This window comes from Gorilla gorilla, chromosome 4 (assembly GCF_029281585.2).
Source record: "Gorilla gorilla gorilla isolate KB3781 chromosome 4, NHGRI_mGorGor1-v2.1_pri, whole genome shotgun sequence".
NCBI classification, from domain to species: Eukaryota; Metazoa; Chordata; class Mammalia; order Primates; family Hominidae; genus Gorilla; species Gorilla gorilla.
The window spans coordinates 84,031,204-84,050,184 of record NC_073228.2 but is presented as its reverse complement, the minus strand read 5'-3'; the positions used below and the strand labels follow the sequence as shown (position 1 = coordinate 84,050,184).

General features: G+C 40.4%; 1 protein-coding gene and 1 non-coding gene across 19 annotated transcripts in view; both read right to left on the bottom strand.

The window, feature by feature from the left end:
- The window catches only part of NCOR1 (nuclear receptor corepressor 1), a 184,114-nt gene that overhangs the window by 97,748 nt on the left and 67,385 nt on the right, over window positions 1–18,981 (bottom strand). For all 18 annotated transcript variants that reach the window (XM_055386110.2, XM_055386104.2, XM_055386116.2 and 15 more), the window contains 5 exons: window positions 16,559–16,731; window positions 13,722–13,812; window positions 9,102–9,280; window positions 8,252–8,306; window positions 7,404–7,505 (listed from right to left, as the gene is read on the bottom strand). In XM_055386110.2, the coding sequence (XP_055242085.2) occupies window positions 7,404–7,505; window positions 8,252–8,306; window positions 9,102–9,280; window positions 13,722–13,812; window positions 16,559–16,731 (600 nt within the window). The remainder of the gene's footprint in view (window positions 1–7,403; window positions 7,506–8,251; window positions 8,307–9,101; window positions 9,281–13,721; window positions 13,813–16,558; window positions 16,732–18,981) is intronic.
- On the bottom strand, window positions 7,861–7,965 carry LOC115934774 (U6 spliceosomal RNA). The gene has a single exon (XR_004070529.3). It is a non-coding gene; the product is annotated as a U6 spliceosomal RNA (small nuclear RNA).

The following is an 18,981-nucleotide window of genomic DNA, read 5'->3' as shown; positions in this document are numbered from 1 at the left end:
GCTTCAAAGTAATCCCATGCATTCCCTGCTGTCTAAAATCCAGTCAACGGATAACTTCACTCCCCTTTCCCTGGTGCTAGGGAATAAGAAACAACTGCAGCACCTGCTTAAACCAATCAGTGTAAAGAAGGAAACAGCTCCTGGCTCTGCATAGTGTGGAAATGATCCAAAGAAATGGACAGAGTTGCTGCATTAGAGTCTAGAGAAGTGTTTGGTACCTGTCCAGCAGAACCTCTCACCACTCTGTATACTGACCAGGCAGTGGTGAGCGGAGAGGAAGTGCAGTCAGCAGCAACTGGAGGACCTCACCTTTGTGCAATATGCATAAAGACCTATCATAACAACTGCCACTGACATTCAAGAGAGTAAGGAATTACCTCTAATTTAAACAAGAGATGCTTGGAACTACTTTTGTTTCAGGCAAATCTGTAAAGAGAAGTGCCAGTCAATCCACATGGTCTAGGATGAAGGTTACAAGTTACATCCCTCAACTCCACAGGGTGGCTGGAGCAAAAGAGGTCCACCCCTTCAAAAGAAACCCTTCTAAAAGTTCCCTACACAGACACAAATATTCGCAATGGCTCGTTGTCCAGGTTTTTCCTTTTCTCCCCTTCTTTAAACTCAATACTTGAGAGCCAATAAAACAAGTTTAATTCTGTCAGAGAGTTAATATAACATGAAACATTTCTGTCAAATAACAAGCTATTCACTATGAATGAATATTCTAGAACACATACAAAACAAAATGAAAATTCAAAGAAAAAAGTATAAGTTAAGTGTATTTCTTTTTATTTTTATTTTTATTTTCATTGTGAGACAGGGTCTTACTATGTCACCCAGGCTGGAGTACAGCGGCGCAATCTTGGCTCACTGCAACCTATGCCTCCCAGGCTCAAGCGATCCTCCCACCTCAGCCTCCTGAGTAGCTTGGACTACCAGCACACATCACCACACCTGGCTAATTTTTTTTTTGTATTTTTTGTAGAGATGAGATTTCACCATGTTGCCCAGGCTGGTCTCAAATTCCTAGGCTCAAGTGATTTGCCCACCTCAGCCTCCCAAAGTGCTGGGACTTTAGGCATAAGCCACCGCACCTCGATTTTTTTTTTTTTTTTTTTTAAGACTGGATCTCCTTCTGTCGCCCAGGCTGGAGTGCAGTGGCGTGATCACGGATCACTACAGCCTCGACTCCCAGGCTCAAGCGATGCTCCCACCTCAGCCTCCTGAATAGCTGGGATTACACTACAGTGCACGCCACTGTGCCAGGCTAATTTTTTAATTTTTTTGTAGAAAATCAAATTTTTCAGTTTTTTAACTTTTTGTATAAATTTTTAAAGTTTTTGTCCAGGCTGGTCTCAAACCTCCCAGGCTCAAGCAATCCTCCTCCCTCAGCCTCCCAAAGTGCTGGGATTACTAGTGTAAGCCACAATGCTTGACCTGGTAAGTGTATTTCAACATAATTTAAGAACAGGATTCAGTTTCATATGGGTCCCCTTTGGCAAGATCAAATAATAGTTTATGCCGAGATTCATTACTACTATATATAAATGAATGTCTAACTATATATATGTGCTAATTATATTTGTTTAAATGTTCACCTTTTTTAGAAAAGAGAAACAGACAAGTTCCCACTCAACAGAAAATAAGTTGCCAAAAAACTAAATTACTAAATTTAATAACAAGCAGCAATTGTAAATAAAAATTTACAAGAGGAAGAAAATGAAATACCGTTTCACTACTGGACAATATTTTCTTTAAAAATATACTTCGGGAAATAAACAGAAAATATCTTAAGCCTATCTTATCAAAATTTATTAACAATTAGTGCTCCTAAGCCAACTGAATTTCAGACTAACTTCCTGAAGAGTGAAAGCTGTCAATCACCAAAAAACACACTATGGCAATGGCAATAAAGATAACAGTGGCTACCATTTATTGGGCACTCTCTGTGCCTGACTCTGCACTCCAGGGACTTTACACACATACCCAGTTCTTATTAACCATGCAACCTAAGTATCACTGTCCCCACTCTCATGAATGTGGAAACCAAGGCTCACCAAGTGAAAGGACCCACCTAGAGTCACATAGGTACAATTGGGCAGAGCACTCTGAGGCTAGAGTTCTTGCTGATATAATAAACTTTTTAACTTGTCTAAAATAATCTTTCTATCTAGTGACTAGCTAACAGTTTAGTCAGAAAATTCCTCCAATTTCAAAATTGCTATATTTACCTAAGTATATGCTTCTGAATACCTTTAGGGAATAAAAACACACTGGCATAAAGGGGAAAATGGTGTTAGCATAAAAGAAGGGCATGAATTCCTGTGGAAAGTAATCAAGCATTTGGAAACAAAGAATATGGTTTCTAACATGACTTGCTTTACTGCAGGTAACTAGCAAGTACCACAGTAATTCTACCTGCACAGTGACAGACTTACCAGATGGCAGTTTATGTTGGAAAAATGCAGCATTCACTAGGGGAAGAAATTCTTACTGCTAGCAAGAACAATGTACATAGAATCAAACTATTACGTAGGGCATAATCCTAGATCCTAAATAATAACATTTAACAGTGGTTTTTGGCTTCCAATCTCCAATATGTATTCACTACTTCAACAAAAACATAGAGAACCACACTCACTCTCCATGGAATGGTAACAAGCTGAACTATAAAAATGGGTTGGGGTAGTCTCTATCAGAATTTGGAGAGAAGAGTTAAAATTCCTGCCAAGAATAACCTCTGAACACAATTTTAACAAAAATATAAACATCTGTCTCATTTTCCTATGAGTCTAAGATTAAAACTCATTTTCAGAGTAAACACTACTAAGCTTCCCTATAGCAACAGGTTTTAAAAAATCAAACTTTGCAAACTTAGAATCTATCAATAGCAAACTATACTTTTTTTTTTTTTTTTTTTTCCTGAGATGGAGTCTTGCTCCGGGATTCTAGGCATGAGCCACTGCGTCCAGTCTGGCTTTTCTTGCTTTCCTTCCTTCCTTTCCCTCCTTCCTTCCCTCCCTCCCTTCTTCTTCTTTTTTCCCTCCCTCCCTTCCTTCCTTTTTTCTCTCTCTCTTTTTTTTTTCCAGACGGGGTCTTGCTCTGTCACCCAGGTGGGAGTGCAGTGGCATGATCTAGGCTCACCGCAACCTCTGCTTCCCAGGTTCAAGCGATTTTTCTACCTCAGCCTCCAGAATAGCTGAGATGATAGGTGTGCACCACCACTCCAGGCTATTTTTTTGCATTTTCAATAGAGACAGGGTTTCAGCATGTTGCCCAGGCTGGTCTCGAATTCCTGACCTCAAGTGATCCACCCGCCCTGGACTCCCAAAGTGTTGAGATCACAAGCGTGAGCCATCGCACCCAGCCACACACTATACATTTATCTGCCGAATAAAAATTACTTCCTACAAAAAGGAGGCTGGGAGTAGAGGACAGGGAGAGTAATCAAACTCATATTGACAGGATCAAGCATAAACTTCAGCAGAACTCTAAAGAATCTTTAAGTAAACATGCCATAATGGCTGTGAGATCACCTGAGCTAAACCCTCCCGACTAGAGCTTGGTTACATAGCAGAGAAGTAAAGTGATTTTCAAATTAGTTGGATCTCTGTATCCACCAGGGTAAAATCAAGGGAGTTGATACATAGATTTTGAAAATCTTAACCTTGCAATTCAATTCTGTTTTTAAAAAGAAGTATTCTAAACTTTTTTCTATATAGCAAATTCTCTATCTTTAACCCAGATCTTTTTCCTACACTCCAGACTTATATGTCTAACTATCCACTTTAATTGGACCTCATTTGGATCTCTGCTTAGACACCTAATAGGTATTTCATATTCAGCCATGTCCTGATTTTCCCCTCAAAACCTGCTCCTCCTTCAGTCATGCCTGTCACAGCAAATGGCAACTCCACAGGTCAAAACTTGTTTTCCTTGATTATTGTCCTTTCCTCATCCCCACAATCAATCCATCAGCAAAATCTCGTGGTTTTACCTTCAAAAGCACATCCAGAAACTAATCCGTTCTCCCCGCCTCCTCACTGTAGCCTAGTCCAAGTCAATGGGATTATTAAAACAACCTCCTAACTGGTTTCTCTGCCTCTTCTCTTGTCTCCTTACAAACTATTCTCAACAGAGCAACCAGAGTAATCATGTCACAACTGAAATCTGGCATCACTCTTTTGCTCAAAACCCCAGTGGCTTCTTCTCTCACCTGGTATCAGCTCAAAAGGCATTTAGTTTTACACAGAGAGCCCTTAAACTAACACCACCTAATTTCTGAAAAGCTGCCCCTCTATTTTGACACAAATAAATGGAATAAGTATACAAACAATTAAGAAACAATGATAAATCTGGTGGCATGAGATGATGGTCTAAATTCATTTAACTCACACCTCTCCCAAATTCCCAGTGAAACAACCAGAGAAATGTAAAATTGGAGGAAAAATCTTCAAAGTAATAACTTAAAAGCTAATGAGGGCAGGGCTAGCCTACCAGAAGTGCTGACCAACCCAAAACTGAGCCTACCTGGGGGTAAGCAACCTAAGGCTCAGGTCAAGGTGAGGGTATACATGGCAATTCTCAGATCTGCAAATACATTCTGAGACAGGTACTTTGAAACATGCAACAAGAATGTACAGAAGAGAACACCGACATGGCTGGATCTTAACAAGGATCGGTGTGCCACAGAGAGGAGTGAAACTGTGTCCCAGACAACTTTAGAACAGAAACGACTGTTTCAGAATAACAAACATCCGTGCCCCATACAACTTCCTGCTAGAGCTCTCTCCTCTATCATCATGGGCAACTGGCTGCTAATCTGGCAAAGGTTAAGGTACACTGTATAAGTATCACCTTATCTCTTAGGTTAACGTAGGACTGAACATTTTAAACAGTAACATATATAATTTCTAAAGATAAAGTTATAAATACTATTTGGCAATTAGGAATAAAACTGTTAGAAATTTGCAGCTGAGGCCGGGCGCCGTGGCTCATGCCTGTAATCCCAGCACTTTGGGAGGCCGAGGCGGGCAGATCACGAGGTCAGGAGATCGAGACCATCCTGACTAACACGGTGAAACCCCGTCTCTACTAAACATACAAAAAATTAGCCAGATGTGGTGGCGGGTGCCAGTAGTCCCAGCTACTCAGGAGGCTGGGGCAGCAGAATGGCATGAACCCGGGAGGCGGAGCTTGCAGTGAGCCAAGATCGCACCACTGCACTCTAGCCTGGGCGACAGAGCGAGACTCCATCTCAAAAAAAAAAAAAAAAAAAAAATTGTAGCTGAAACTTGTTTAAAACATAGATGGTCCCTATGATCTCTAGCTAAAAGGGTATTACAGGACCTTGATTCCACATTCTTCAGGGGAAGCAGGAAGAAAAGCCCTGGCAATATTCTTCTCTCTGGTGGAATAGTGCTTCCTATTTCACTGTCAACACTCAATTTATTCCTTTTCTGTCAGTACATCTTTATGAAGCTTGGCAAGCATCCATCCTTTGTCTTACGGTACTGCACCCATCAGTGTACAAGTATGCCCTTTATCCTCCCTTCTCTGATCCTCATTAGCCCTACCGACCCATTTCACTATTCCACTTTATAAAAAAATTTTAAAAACAAGGTTGCACTTGTACTAATGCCACTTCCTCACCTTCTGTATCTTCTTCAACTCTGTGTAACCGTGTTTCTGCCGCCTCACTAATTCACTGAAAATCCACGTCTAAGGCACCTTGGCTTACTCAACCTCTAACAGCATTTTACACAGTTGACTCATGAAACACTCGCTATACTTTTTTAAACAAGAAATACTGTTTCCAAAGAGCATGTAATCACATCATGTGGGGTGGTGGTGTTCTGTGGGAAATAATGACCCAGAAAACATAAAAAGGTTATAGCTGTGAATACTGAGAGAACTGGGTCAATAACCTATATCTGGTAACCAGGGGCTATCAAACGAAGAAAGGGAGTAAGACCCCATCCCAACAAAAGGGTGGCTGAGTGGGAAAACCAGAAGAGATTTAGTAATGCTAATGAATCGTTGCAGTGTCGGAGCTCATGCATGCAAGTCCTTATTGTAATATCTATCCGGGTGTAGACAGCAAAAGCCTCCATATTAACTGTGGTGGTGGCAGTAGCACAGCAGTCTCTCTGGTAAGCACCTGTGAGCTATGGCAGCTGCTGATCAGTTATTTGGGGAAAATCATTTTGAAATTACTGAATTGCAACTGTGAAAACTAACCTTTTTCAGTTTCATACTTGTGGAAAACTACCTTTAATAAAAGTGCCTTTTTTATTTTTTGGAGACAGAGGTCTTGCTCTGTCACTCAGGCTGGAGTGCAATGGCACAATTATGGCTCACTGCAGCCTCGACTTTCCAGGCTCAAGCCATCCTCCCACCTCAGCCTCCCATGTATCTAGGACTACAGGCATGCGCCATCATGCCCGCCTAATTTTTTCTATTACTTTGTAAAGACAGGATGGGTCTCACTATGTTGCCTAGGCTGGTCTTGAACTCCTGGGCTCAGGCGATGCTCTGGCCCCAGCCTCCCAAAGTACGGGGATTACAGGTGTGAGCCACCACACCCAGACAGAAAAAGTGCTTTTTAGAAATTAAATTATCTAGGCTGGGCGCGGTGGCTCATGCCTGTAATCCCAGCACCTTGGGAGGCCAAGGCAGGTGGATCATGAAAGTCAGGAGATTGAGACCATCCTGGCCAACACGGTGAAACCCCATCTCTACTAAAAATACAAAAAATTAGCCGGGCGTGGTGGCAGGCGCCTGTAGTCCCAGCTACTCAGGAGGCTGAGGCAGGAGAATCGCTTGAACCCAGGAGGCGGAGGTTGCAGTGAGCCAAGATAGCACCACTGCACTCCAGCCTGGGCGACAGAGCGAGACTCTGTCTCAAAAAAAAAAAAAAAAGAAAGAAAGAAATTAAACTATCTGAACTCCACAAATGAAGTTAATATGAAACAAAATCAGGTTCCAGGTTTTTGTAAAGAATCTCTAATCAAGGTACCATGTTGTATTTCTCTCCCTTACTCTACCTGACCCCTCCTCAGATAAACAGACTGGCTAAAGATAGTGTATTAAAAGTATTAATGGCTTCATATTTAATTACATGATTATTGCTGACACTGAAATGCATGACTCAGATGACAGAACGGTATAAAACATTTCTAATTAATTTTATCATAGTAGAAACTTAAAATATATTTGAAATACAAGATTTAATACATTAAATATACAAATATAACTTCAAAATAATTATAACATCCTCATTAATTTAACAGAAACATCAATGTTTAAACTACACACTATGGGCAGGACTTCTGTTTTAACACTTTTTGCTTGCCTATTTCCCCCAATCCTGAAATATCTTCCATACAAGTAAGAAAACACACCTGGTTTCTGCCTCTGCGTTTCCCATAATTCCTTCTGACTAGGGCTTTATAATTCTCATTTTTCTTGGTTAAATAGTAATACAAAACACAATCAGGAACACTCTGTAAGAAATAAAACAATTATTTTTGAGGATCCAATGAAATAAAGAAATTTTTTAATTAAATATTACTTCCAAGGAAAATCTCTGGTATTCTGAAAGTAAAATTAAAGAAAAAGAACAACATACATTGCTAGCATTTCAAGGCATATCTAGGCTCTAAAATTATTTACATTATAGGTACTATTTTAATAGACAGTTACAGTTGTTAATCCAAATTATGTGAAATATGCCAGGAACTATCAGAAACATTCAAATATTTTCTTATTAACAAGTAAATTCCCTTTCTGATTACATACATGCAAATTTTTAAAATGTCTTCAAATATTTGGTTCAAAAACATTAAAATCAACTTTATATGAAATATGGAATGATTCACAAATTTGCTTATCATCCTTGCACAGAGGCCATGCTAATCTGTGCATCGTTCCAATTTTAGTATTATGTGCTGCTGAAGCGAGCACGAGACTGATATTTTAATTAGAAATTTAATGAGGCTCCAAAAGCATTGTAATCTATGTGTTTTTAGGGAAATAAACATCAGGTCATCTTTCATTAACCATTTAGTTCTGTGTTCTGTGTTAAGATTTCTCTAATAATTGTAATTATCATTACATTAATCACATGAGACTCTTCGCAGTCTTTTTAAAATCGGTTCTAGTTAACTACTTACATGTGTCAGAGCACAAGAATTTCAAAGTAACAACCATCACAAACCTACAAACACTCCCAATGCAAACCATGTCTTACCTTCCTCTCCAAGTATGATGCAATTAGTCCAAAGTTTTTTGGATGCTGGATAAACCTGAGTGAAAACGAAAACAAAAACACACTTGCATACAAATATTTCAACAACTAAAAAAAAAAAAACCTGGGAAAAGAAATACTATGTATAGGCCGGGCGTGGTGGCTCACGCCTGTAATCCCAGCACTTTGGGAGGCCGAAGCAGGTGGATCACTTGAGGTCAGGAGTTCAAGACCAGCCTGACCAACATGGCAGAACCCCATCTCTACTAAAAATACAAAAATTAGCTGGGGATGGTGGCACATGCCTGTAGTCCCACCTACTCGGGAAGCTGAGGCAGGAGAATCGCTTGAACCCAGGAGGCAGAGGTTGCAGTGAGCCGAGATCACAACACTGGACTCCAGCTTAAGCGACAGAGCAAGACTCCGTCTCAAAAAAAACAGAAGAGAAATACTATGTATAGGGCTTTCTAACTGCCAATCTGAGGAACAATTGTAGAATCACTGGAGACTTTTAAAGGGCACAGATTTCTGGGCACCATACACCAGGAAATGATTAGTCTACGGTAATACATAGAAATCTGTACTTTATAAAAGCTCCCCAAAAGTTCAGACAGCACCCAAGTTTGGGAACCACTCTTAACATGACTCCATAACCCCAGTTCTTATCTGTTACCTCTTTTCCCACCTATAAACTTACAGGAAGATCAATATTCTCTACTTTTCACAGTATTGATTCAAACACCAAAATGGGACCAAGTTTTTGTGACAACAGTTCAATTTACAAGTAAATGCCAAATACTTTTTACTAACTTATGTAGATGTCTATTAGAGAATAATTTAAAATATAAATTACTTGTCCTTAAAGATCTCCTTTTCATGGTCAGTCCAAACATTCATAAACTGCCTATCTTTATAAACTTTCATAGGGTCCTCCATAAGCCCATTCATGTTAATGAACTTGACTCGTCTTTGTTCTGCATCAAACATCATAGGTGGAATCACAGAGAGCTGCCGCATTTGTTTCTCATTATTCTGGAAAAAAAATACAATTTACTTAGAATAAAACATAAACTAGAAATTTAAGGAGGGCCATGGACCAATGCTCTTAATGTGCACTAAAAAACCATGTATGCAGTTTAATAACAATAGCAGTGTATACCACAGCATCTAACATACAATAATTACTCATATATCTAATAAATATTCACTGTATGAATTACAGAGGCAGAGAATATCCATATTGTTTTTTAAATAATCTACTCCTTTGAGAAGAATTCTTTTCTTAAACTAAGCTGATACTTAACATAATAAAATTTTAGACCTGGAAGATAAAAAGTAATGTCAAGTTCACTGAAGTGGTGACCTTATGGAGCATTTAATTATCATATTAGTCTCATTTTTTAAAGTCTCAACATCATTTTATAGAACAACTTTTACCGTCATATTACAGAACAATAAATAGAAAAATAAGCAAACATGCATCAAAATTTAAGTCAGCGATTTTAAATTAAACTCACTTTACTATTAAACGCCTCTTGCTAATTTTACATCATCTTTCCATTGAAAATTTAAGGTTGTTATTCTTAGAAATGAAGCTTGTTTCAACTAAAACTTTGTTACACATGCAGAACTTATTTTTCCCAAAGTTTAACTGAGGAAATTTTTAAGTACAAACTTCTATTTAAAAGCTTTTACCCAAATTACAAGTATTTACCCAAATATAAGAAAAGGTATTTCCCTAAAAATTTTCCTCATAAAAGTGGATACTGCCTAACAGTCAAGTCCTTACAAAGTCTCTAATTTCCTGGGACACTCTCAATCAGTTTGAACACTATAGTGTTTAGACTGAAATTACACATTAGATTGAAATTACCTCAATACATAAACTAATTTTAGATGCTTACAAATGTTTCCTCATGGAATCAGTCAAAGAGCAAATAAAGAAATTTAACAGAGATTTACTCATCATTGTAGAAATAATGGCTACATATTCCAAGGGCCAAATGTCATTTCAATCATGTACTTACAGATGTTTCCTCATGGAATCAGTCAAAGAGCAAATAAATTTAACAGAGATTTACTCGTCATTGTAGAAATAATGGCTACATATTCCAAGAGCTGAATGTCATTTCAACCATGTACTTTAGAGGTAATTTTAAAAGCAATATAGAGTAAGTGGTTATGTTTTAAAGCTCTTGATTATACTGCTACAAAAGAAATGAAAAATTGCTGGGCACAGTGGCTCACGCTTGTAATCCCAGCACTTTTGGAGGCCAAGGCAGGAGGATTGCTTGAGCCCAGGAGTCCAAGTCTAATCTGGGCAGTATAGTGAGACCCCATCTCTACAAAATAATTTTTTTAAATTAGCTAAGTGAGAGGCTGGGTGGGGTGGCTCACACCTGTAATCCCAGCACTTTGGGAGGCCAAGGCAGGTGGATCACCTGAGGTCAGGAGTTTGAGACCAGCTTGGCCAACATGGCAAAACCCTGTTTCTACTAAATATACAAAAATTAGCTGGGTGTGCTGGCATGTGCCTGTAGTCCCAGCTACTCGGGAGGCTGAGGGAGTAGAATCGCTTGAACCTGGGACGCAGAGGTTGCAGTGAGCCAAGATCGTGCCACTGCATTCCAGTCTGGCTGACAGAGCGAGACGCCATCTCAAACAAACAAACAAAAAGTTAGCCGGGCATAGTGGTGTACCAGTAGTCCCAGCTATTCTGGAGACTGAGGTGGGAGGATCACTTGAGCCCGGGAGGTGAAGGATGCAGCAAGCCAAGGTCACACCATTGCACTCCAGCCTGGGTGACAGAGTAAGACCCTATCCTATCTCCTATCTCAAAAAAAAAAAAAAAAAAGGAAAATTCACTTGTCCTGATATTATGCAATAATATGTGCAATATGTATTTAGGGCTTGAGATAAAATTTAGCAAGGATAACATCATAAATGTATTCCACATCCTCTCCAGCACCTGTTGTTTACTGACTTTTTAATGTATTCCAAAAGAAGTACATCTCCAGGAATCTGGGCACAGTGAAGCCGGTATGCTCTGGAACACTGATAACTCAAAGGTATCTCTAGAAATGGCTAAGATCCTGAAATCATATAACAATGCACTGAAAAGCTTGAGTGTGGGATATGACTCTGACTAAATATTGTAATTGTCCCTAAAGAGTTATGTATTTCAATGCACCAAAAATCACCTTGGAATCCTCTCTTTGGGAAAGGAGAATATCAGAAATAAGAAAGGAAAGAAAAACCACCTGTAAAAGTCTATTTTGATCAGTATAAGAACAATCTGAGAAGTAAAATGGTTTAAGGAACTCTGAGATATAGTTTATATAGTTCTATACCTCCTCCAGGGCTAGTTTAACTAGAATTCTGAAACACAGTAACTTATAAGAGCATACTATATACTTTTATTTAGTTATGAATGCAAAACAGGGTATCATAACTAAATACTGATAGAATCCTACAACATATATCAACACAAAGACAAACTCTGTACAAAGAGGCTATTTTTTCATCCTGGAGAAAAACTTACTGCAACTGTCTCACAAGTAATTTTTCATGAGATCAAGCAACTTGATGGTTTAATTCACCATTGTATTCCCAATGCTTAAAGGAAAGTTTGGCACATAACAGGCTATAAATATTTGTTGAAAGAATAGACTTGATTGAATATAGATATGGAAAAGAACACACAGTTCCAGAGTCAGACTGCCTGGGTTGAGTATCTGGCTCCACTATTTATTAATTTGTGACCTTGGGCGAATTATTTAACCTGCAGCTGGGCTTTAGTTTCTTAACTTGCAAAACAGCCATTAATTACAGCCTCCATTTCACAGAATTTTCACAGTTTAAATAATACATATGAGGTGCTTATCACAATTGGCAGTTTTAAGTAGTAACTACCCCTCAAACTCCCCCTCCTCAAAAACCAAAGATGTAGTTAGTCCACCATAACCTAAACCAACAATACCCATAGAAAGAGGAGAAAAAGTACTGGCTAGGTTAACTAGTAGTAAAGGGTAGAGCAGAGGAAGTCATGACACTGCTTTTTACTTCTAAATGTGCTAAGTAGTATGAAAACAGGAATTTTACTTATCTAAATTATTTCTAAATCATTGAACATTTTAGATTAAATCCACTTCACTTAATTTTGCATCGAGTATTAACTGTATATTTAAGTCTACTTAACATTTATTTTGAAGTATACAGCATGGTAAAAAATATCTTTGATCATTACTTAAGGCCACTATTTCAAATAAACAAGACTCTCAGAATTTTGAGATGAGGTTTAAGAAAAGCCATATAATAAAATCAAAACTGGCAAAACTCAGTCAATAGTAGATGGCTTTTGGAACAATCTTGAGAGTTTGAACAGGGCTAAAAAGATTCAATGTTAGAAATGGAAATTTATTCTTATTCTGCATTTATTTATTAATATCCAATTAAACATTAGGCAACAGGAACTCAAAGATAGCCTGACCCAAAGGTTTAAAATAACCGCACTCATGAAGATGACACTTTAGCTGATCATAAATATTTATTAAACAGAAAGAGAAACACAATAGAAATAAATGTAAACTGAGACTAACTAGACATTGAGTTCTGTTTTGGGAAAGTGAGTGAGGAAGCTTCACAAGGGAAGAAATACTGCTTTTGGGTCTGAAGATATATTTGTCAAACATATACCTTGGTCTCTACTACCTGTTTCATAATTTTATTAATTCTGCTCTTTATACAGGCAGGAAATGCCTGAAAAACAAAGTAATGCCACTTGCTACAACACAGTATCTTCACCTTAAAAATTAGTGAAATGGCATTCTTGTTCATAGATGAATCTCTTCCATATATAAACTTAATCTCTATATTCTCATTCACCTGCCCCTTTCACTTCATGTTACCATACTTGCCTGGGACTATATCACCTGCATACAGATGACTCTGATATCTAACCATCCCCAGTTCAACTCTCTCCCAGGTTCACTTGCTAGACAACACCCTTTGAAGAACATACTGCCATTTGTAAAATACATGCTCCTTTGCTACTTTAGGAAATGGCACCACCAGCTTACTCCTCTAACCTAGAAACAAGGGAGTCACATTCTATTCTTCCTCTTTCTCATCTCCCACATCCCATCCATCTTGGCCTGTCCATTCTACCTTTCTATTACACTCTGCTATACATCCCTACCACTGTTGCCCTGATTCAGAACCTTATTTTTATCCTAACAGCCTCCTCACCTCTCTCCAGGTCTCCTTGCTGCCAAAGCCATCTTTGTAAAATTCCAGTATGATCGTGTGACTGCCTCATTTAAAAACCCTTTAACAGACACTCAAATCTTTGACAGTCTAAACTCTAGCACTCAATAAAGTTCCCACATTTACATACAAATAAACCCTTAGCTCCTACAGAGTTAAAATGCTTTAATAATTAACGAATTAACTTGAATTAAATTTATTTTCTTACCTCCTGCTCAGAGAGCCCATCAATAATTTCAGAAATCTCATGCTCACTCCTAGCAATGGTGGCTGAAAGACCAGCTCCCCTCTGCCCAACTCTAAACATGAGGGAGAAATTAAAAATATATTTAAAGACCTTATATAAAGACATATCAATTAAATTAACTATAGATTACTTTTCTGAATGGAACTTTTTAACCAAGTTAAGAGAAGAAACATAAAATACTATTGAGTATATACTTTTAAGTAATATGCTGTGTCACCTATTAATAACAATTTAAATGTTACGATTGAGATTTGAAGGTTACATGTTCAAGTTCAAATGGTGGAACTAGTTAGGGAAAACTTCTAGAAAGTCATAATTATTGATGCCATTTCCATTTCAAATGGCATTATTTGTATGCCCTGTAGTAGACTTAGAAAAATACATGAAACATTTTTAAAAGGAGAGAAAAAACTCAACCAACATCCCTTATAAAAATTTAATTGTGAGTTAAGGGGCTTACATGACTCTTACATGAGACAATAAAAAAGAAAACTAAAGCTTTTAAAATCTTTGTAAAATATCTGTTTGCTAAAAGTAAAACAAATCAGAATCTATCAAAGAATTTCTTAATTGGCCATCAACTGAATATAGTTTGAATATGTTGGTAATGAAGGACTAAAGGATATTTAGGTCTGTTCTTACTCACTGTCATGTCCAAAGGATGTAATACTTTTAGGAACTTCGGAATTAATTTCAAAATAATCACTTACATTTAGATTCAACAGGATAATATAAAAAATTAAATTTACTAAGACATAATGTTTACTGGTTGATAATAAAGTTTTCTTTTCAACATAAAAGTTCTTTTAAGTTCGTGGGTACATGTGCAAGTTTGTTATACAGGTAAACCTGTGTCATGGGGATTTGTCGTACAGATTATTTCATCACTCTGCTATTAAACCTAGTACCCACTAGCTATTTTTCCTGAACCTTCTCCCTCCTTCCATCCTCCATCCTCCACCTTCCAATAGGCCCCAGTATGTGTTGTTCCCCTCTTTGTGTCCACAACATAAAAATTCTTTATAAACTTTCTTCATGATCAGTTTCAAGAAACAATAGCTCTCCCTCTCCCTCTCCGCTTCTCCCGCTTTCCACGGTCTCCCTCTCCCTCTCCTCCCGCTTTCCACGGTCTCCCTCTCCCTCTCCTCCCGCTTTCCACGGTCTCCCTCTCCCTCTCTCCTTCTCCTGCTTTCCACGGTCTCCCTCTGTTGCCGAAGCTGGACTGTACCACCATGATCGCCTCCCTCTCCCCTTCTCCCGCTTTCCACGGTCTCCCTCTCCCTCTCTCATTCTCCCGCTTTCCACGGTCTCCCTCTGTTGCGGAAGCTGGACTGTACCGCCATGATCTCCGCTCACTGCAACATCCCTGCCTGATTCTCCTGCCTCAGCCCGCAGAGTGCCTGGGATTGCAGGCGCGCGCCACCACGCCTGACTGGTTTTTGTATTTTTTGGTGGGGACGGGGTTTCGCCGTGTTGGACAGGCTGGTCTCCAGCTCCTGACCGCGAGTGATCTACCCGCCTTGGCCTCCCGAGGTGCCAGGATTGCAGACGGAGTCTCGCTCACTCAGTGCTCAATGTTGCCCAGGCTGGAGTGCAGTGGCATGATCTAGGCTTGCTACAACCTCCACCTCCCAGCCGCCTGCCTTGGCCTCCCAAAGTGCCCAGATTGCAGCCTCTGCCCGGCCACCACCCCGTCTGGGAAGTGAGGAGCGTCTCTGCCTGGCCGCCCATCATCTGGGATGTGAGGAGCCCCTCTGCCTGGCCGCCCAGTCTGGGAAGTGAGGAGCGTCTCTGCCCAGCCACCCATCGTCTGGGATGTGGGGAGCGCCTCGGCCCCGCCGCCCCGTCTGGGATGTGAGGAGCGCCTCTGCCCGGCCGCGACCCCGTCTGGGAACTGAGGAGCGTCTCTGCCCGGCTGCCACCCCGGCGACCCCATCTGGGAACTGAGGAGCGTCTCTGCCCGGCGGCCACCCCGTCTGGGAGGTGAGGAGCGTCTCTGCCCGGCCGCCCAGTCTGAGACGTGAGGAGCCCCTCTGCCCGGCAGCCGCCCCGTCTGGGAAGTGAGGAGCGTCTCCGCCCCGCCCGGGAGGTGGGGGGCAGCCCCCGCCCAGCCAGCCGCCCAGTCCGGGAGGTGGGGGGCAGCCCCCGCCCGGCCAGCCCCGCCCTGTCAGCCGCCCCATCCGGGGGTGGGGCGCCTCCGCCTGGCCGCTGCCCCATCTGGGAGGTGTGCCCAACAGCTCATTGAGAACAGGCCATGATGACGATGGCGGTTTTGTCGAATAGACGGGGGGAAATGTGGCGAGAGTAGAGGGAGATCGGATTGTTACTGTGTCTGTGTGGAGGGAGGTGGACATGGGAGACTCCATTTTGTTCTGTACTAAGAAAAATTCTTCTACCTTGGGATGCTGTTAATCTATAACCTTACCCCCAACCCCGTGCTCTCTGAAACATGTGCTGTTTCCACTCAGGGTTAAATGGATTAAGGGCGGTGCAAGATGTGCTTTGTTAAACACATGCTTGAAGGCAGCATGCTCGTTAAGAGTCATCACCACTCCCTAATCTCAAGTACCCAGGGACACAAACACTGCAGAAGGCCGCAGGGTCCTCTGCCTAGGAAAACCAGAGACCTTTGTCCACGTTTATCTGCTGACCTTCCCTCCACTATTGTCCTATGACCCTGCCAAATCCCCCTCTCCAAGAAACACCCAAGAATGATCAATAAATACTAAAAAAATTTTTAAAAAAAGAATAAATATTTGAAGAAAAATATCACAGTCATTAAACATCAAACTACTCACCGCTGAAATCTTTCTTGCTGTTCTCTTTGTTTTCTAATTTCTGGAAACTGCTTTTCATAGTATTCCCTTGTTTTGCTTTCTTTAGCTTTCCTCCGAGGATTATTTTCTATTCTGTCCACTTTTTTCTCCCATGCCTCCATGAGCTGATCATAACGCTGGCAGATTTTTTGTTCCTATTAAATATCCGTAGCAAATTAATAATAATTAAACTAAACTCTGATTCTGACAAACCTAATACTTTAAAATAAATGCTACGTCTTAAGGTTAAGTCAGAAGTACATTTGGCTTATGACTCAACTGTGAACGAAAAGCACAAAGATGAGAGAGGAAAGGTAGCTCTGTTTCCTACTAAGATCAACACATAGAGCACAGGTTGGCTGGATTTTTTAGTTAACACTAAGACTATGCATATTTATAAACTACTTGACACCTACTACTAGTAGTAGCTGACCAGTTACTTTTATTTTGCTTAAAACATTATGTCATTGTTGTCCCAAAAAAATGGAAAATTAAAAATACAAACATGTAAATAGTTCATAATCTGACCAATTACCCAAAGGCAACCATATGAACATTTTGTTGTTATCCTTCCAATCTGCGAAACAAAACACACACGCTTTAACCGATCTATTATTGGAGGTTCTGGTTGATTGCCATTTTTTGCTATAATAAATAATGCTATATAATAAACATTTTGACAGTATGAAAAAGGCAGAAAATGGTTGGTTGTGCTTTATCATAAAAAGAAATCCAGGCTGGGTGCAGTGACTCACACTTGTAATCCCAGCACTTTGGGAGGCCAAGGCGGGTGGATCACAAGGTCAGGAGTTTGAGACCAGCCTGGCCAATATGGTGAAACCCCGTCTCTATTAAAAATACAAAAATTAGCCAGGCGTGGTGGCGGGCACCTGTAGTCCCAGCTACTTGGGAGGCTGAGGCGGGAGAATCGCTTGAACCCAGGAGGTGGAGGTTGCAGTAAGCCGAGATCGCACCACTGCACTCCAACCTGGGCAACAGACAAAAACAAAACAAAACAAAACAAAAAACAGAAATCCAGTGAACTACGTGAAATTGAGAATTAATGCTTTTAGAGAAGTGAATTATGATACCATTTTCTAAATAGAGAAGAAAAGACAGACGAACCCTCCATTAGGGACAAAGAACTCTCAACATATCTGATGATACATGGATAGAGGAAAGTGAGGAAGGGTTCATGAAAAACTGCTAACATGGTCATCTTAAGAAAGTGGCATTGGAGAAGAGAATATTATCTTTCTCACATTCCACACCACACCCCACTCCCACTTCTCAATTACTCCTATATGTCTTCTGTGTCCTTCCTCTTTTCTCCTTTCTACTGCTACCCTTATAATCCAGGCCAACACCATCCCTCACCTAGATCAAAACAATAGCTCCCATGCATTCTTAATGTTGTAGCCAAATGCAAATTCTTTTTTTTTTTTTTTTTTTTTTTTTTTTGAGACCAAGTTTCACTCTTGTTGCCCAGGCTGGAGTGCAATGGCGCGATCTCGCTCACTGCAACCTCCGCCTCCCGGGTTCAAGTTATTCTCCTGCCTCAGCCTCCTGAGTAGCTAAGTTTACAAGCATGTGCCACCACGCCTGGCTAATTTTGTATTTTTAGCAGAGACGGAGTTTCTCCATGTTGGTCAGGCGGGTCTCAAACTCCCGACCTCAGGTGATCCGCCCTCCTTGGCCTTCCAAAGTGCTGGGATTACAGGCGTGAGCCACTGCACCTGCTCCGCTAAATGCAAATTCTTAAAATGCAAACATTATGCAACCTCCAGGACAGTATACAACCTGGCTCTGGCTTCCCTCAGCAGCCTCATTTCTCACCACACTGCCAGCTCAGTCTACACTCCCTCTGGCTCCCAGACCTTCACTTAAGCCACTCCCTCTGCGTATACAAGTTTGCAGAGAATTGGTTTTCCCCTGAAATGTCCCCTCATAATTCCTATCTGCCTTAGGTGTCCTCCTCAGTCATCCGTAGTCCATGACCACGGTGTGATCCAATACTAGGACTGACCTGTCTGACTTCCATCACCTTAGGCTCCCCCTAATTACTAAAACCATATGGCTATCTTGCTCACCTTTGCAGAATAATATATGGGACAGAGTACACAGCCAAGTGATATTTAAGCAAATCGGTGAAAATACAAACCTTACAGTGTTTGCATCACCAGTGAACTTATTTAGTGAGTACCAGAATTACAACAAAATTACTTGGAAAGGAAAAAAAAATACATGAGCTAGTTTCTTACTTGATATTTATATGTTCTTGGCAAAAAAAAAACAAAAAAAACCTCAAGACCAGTAATTTAAGACAGTATCTGATCAGACTGGCAAATTAGAACATTAGACGTTTTCCACCAAACAAAGCTGCTGACTCTTGAGCTTTACAACTC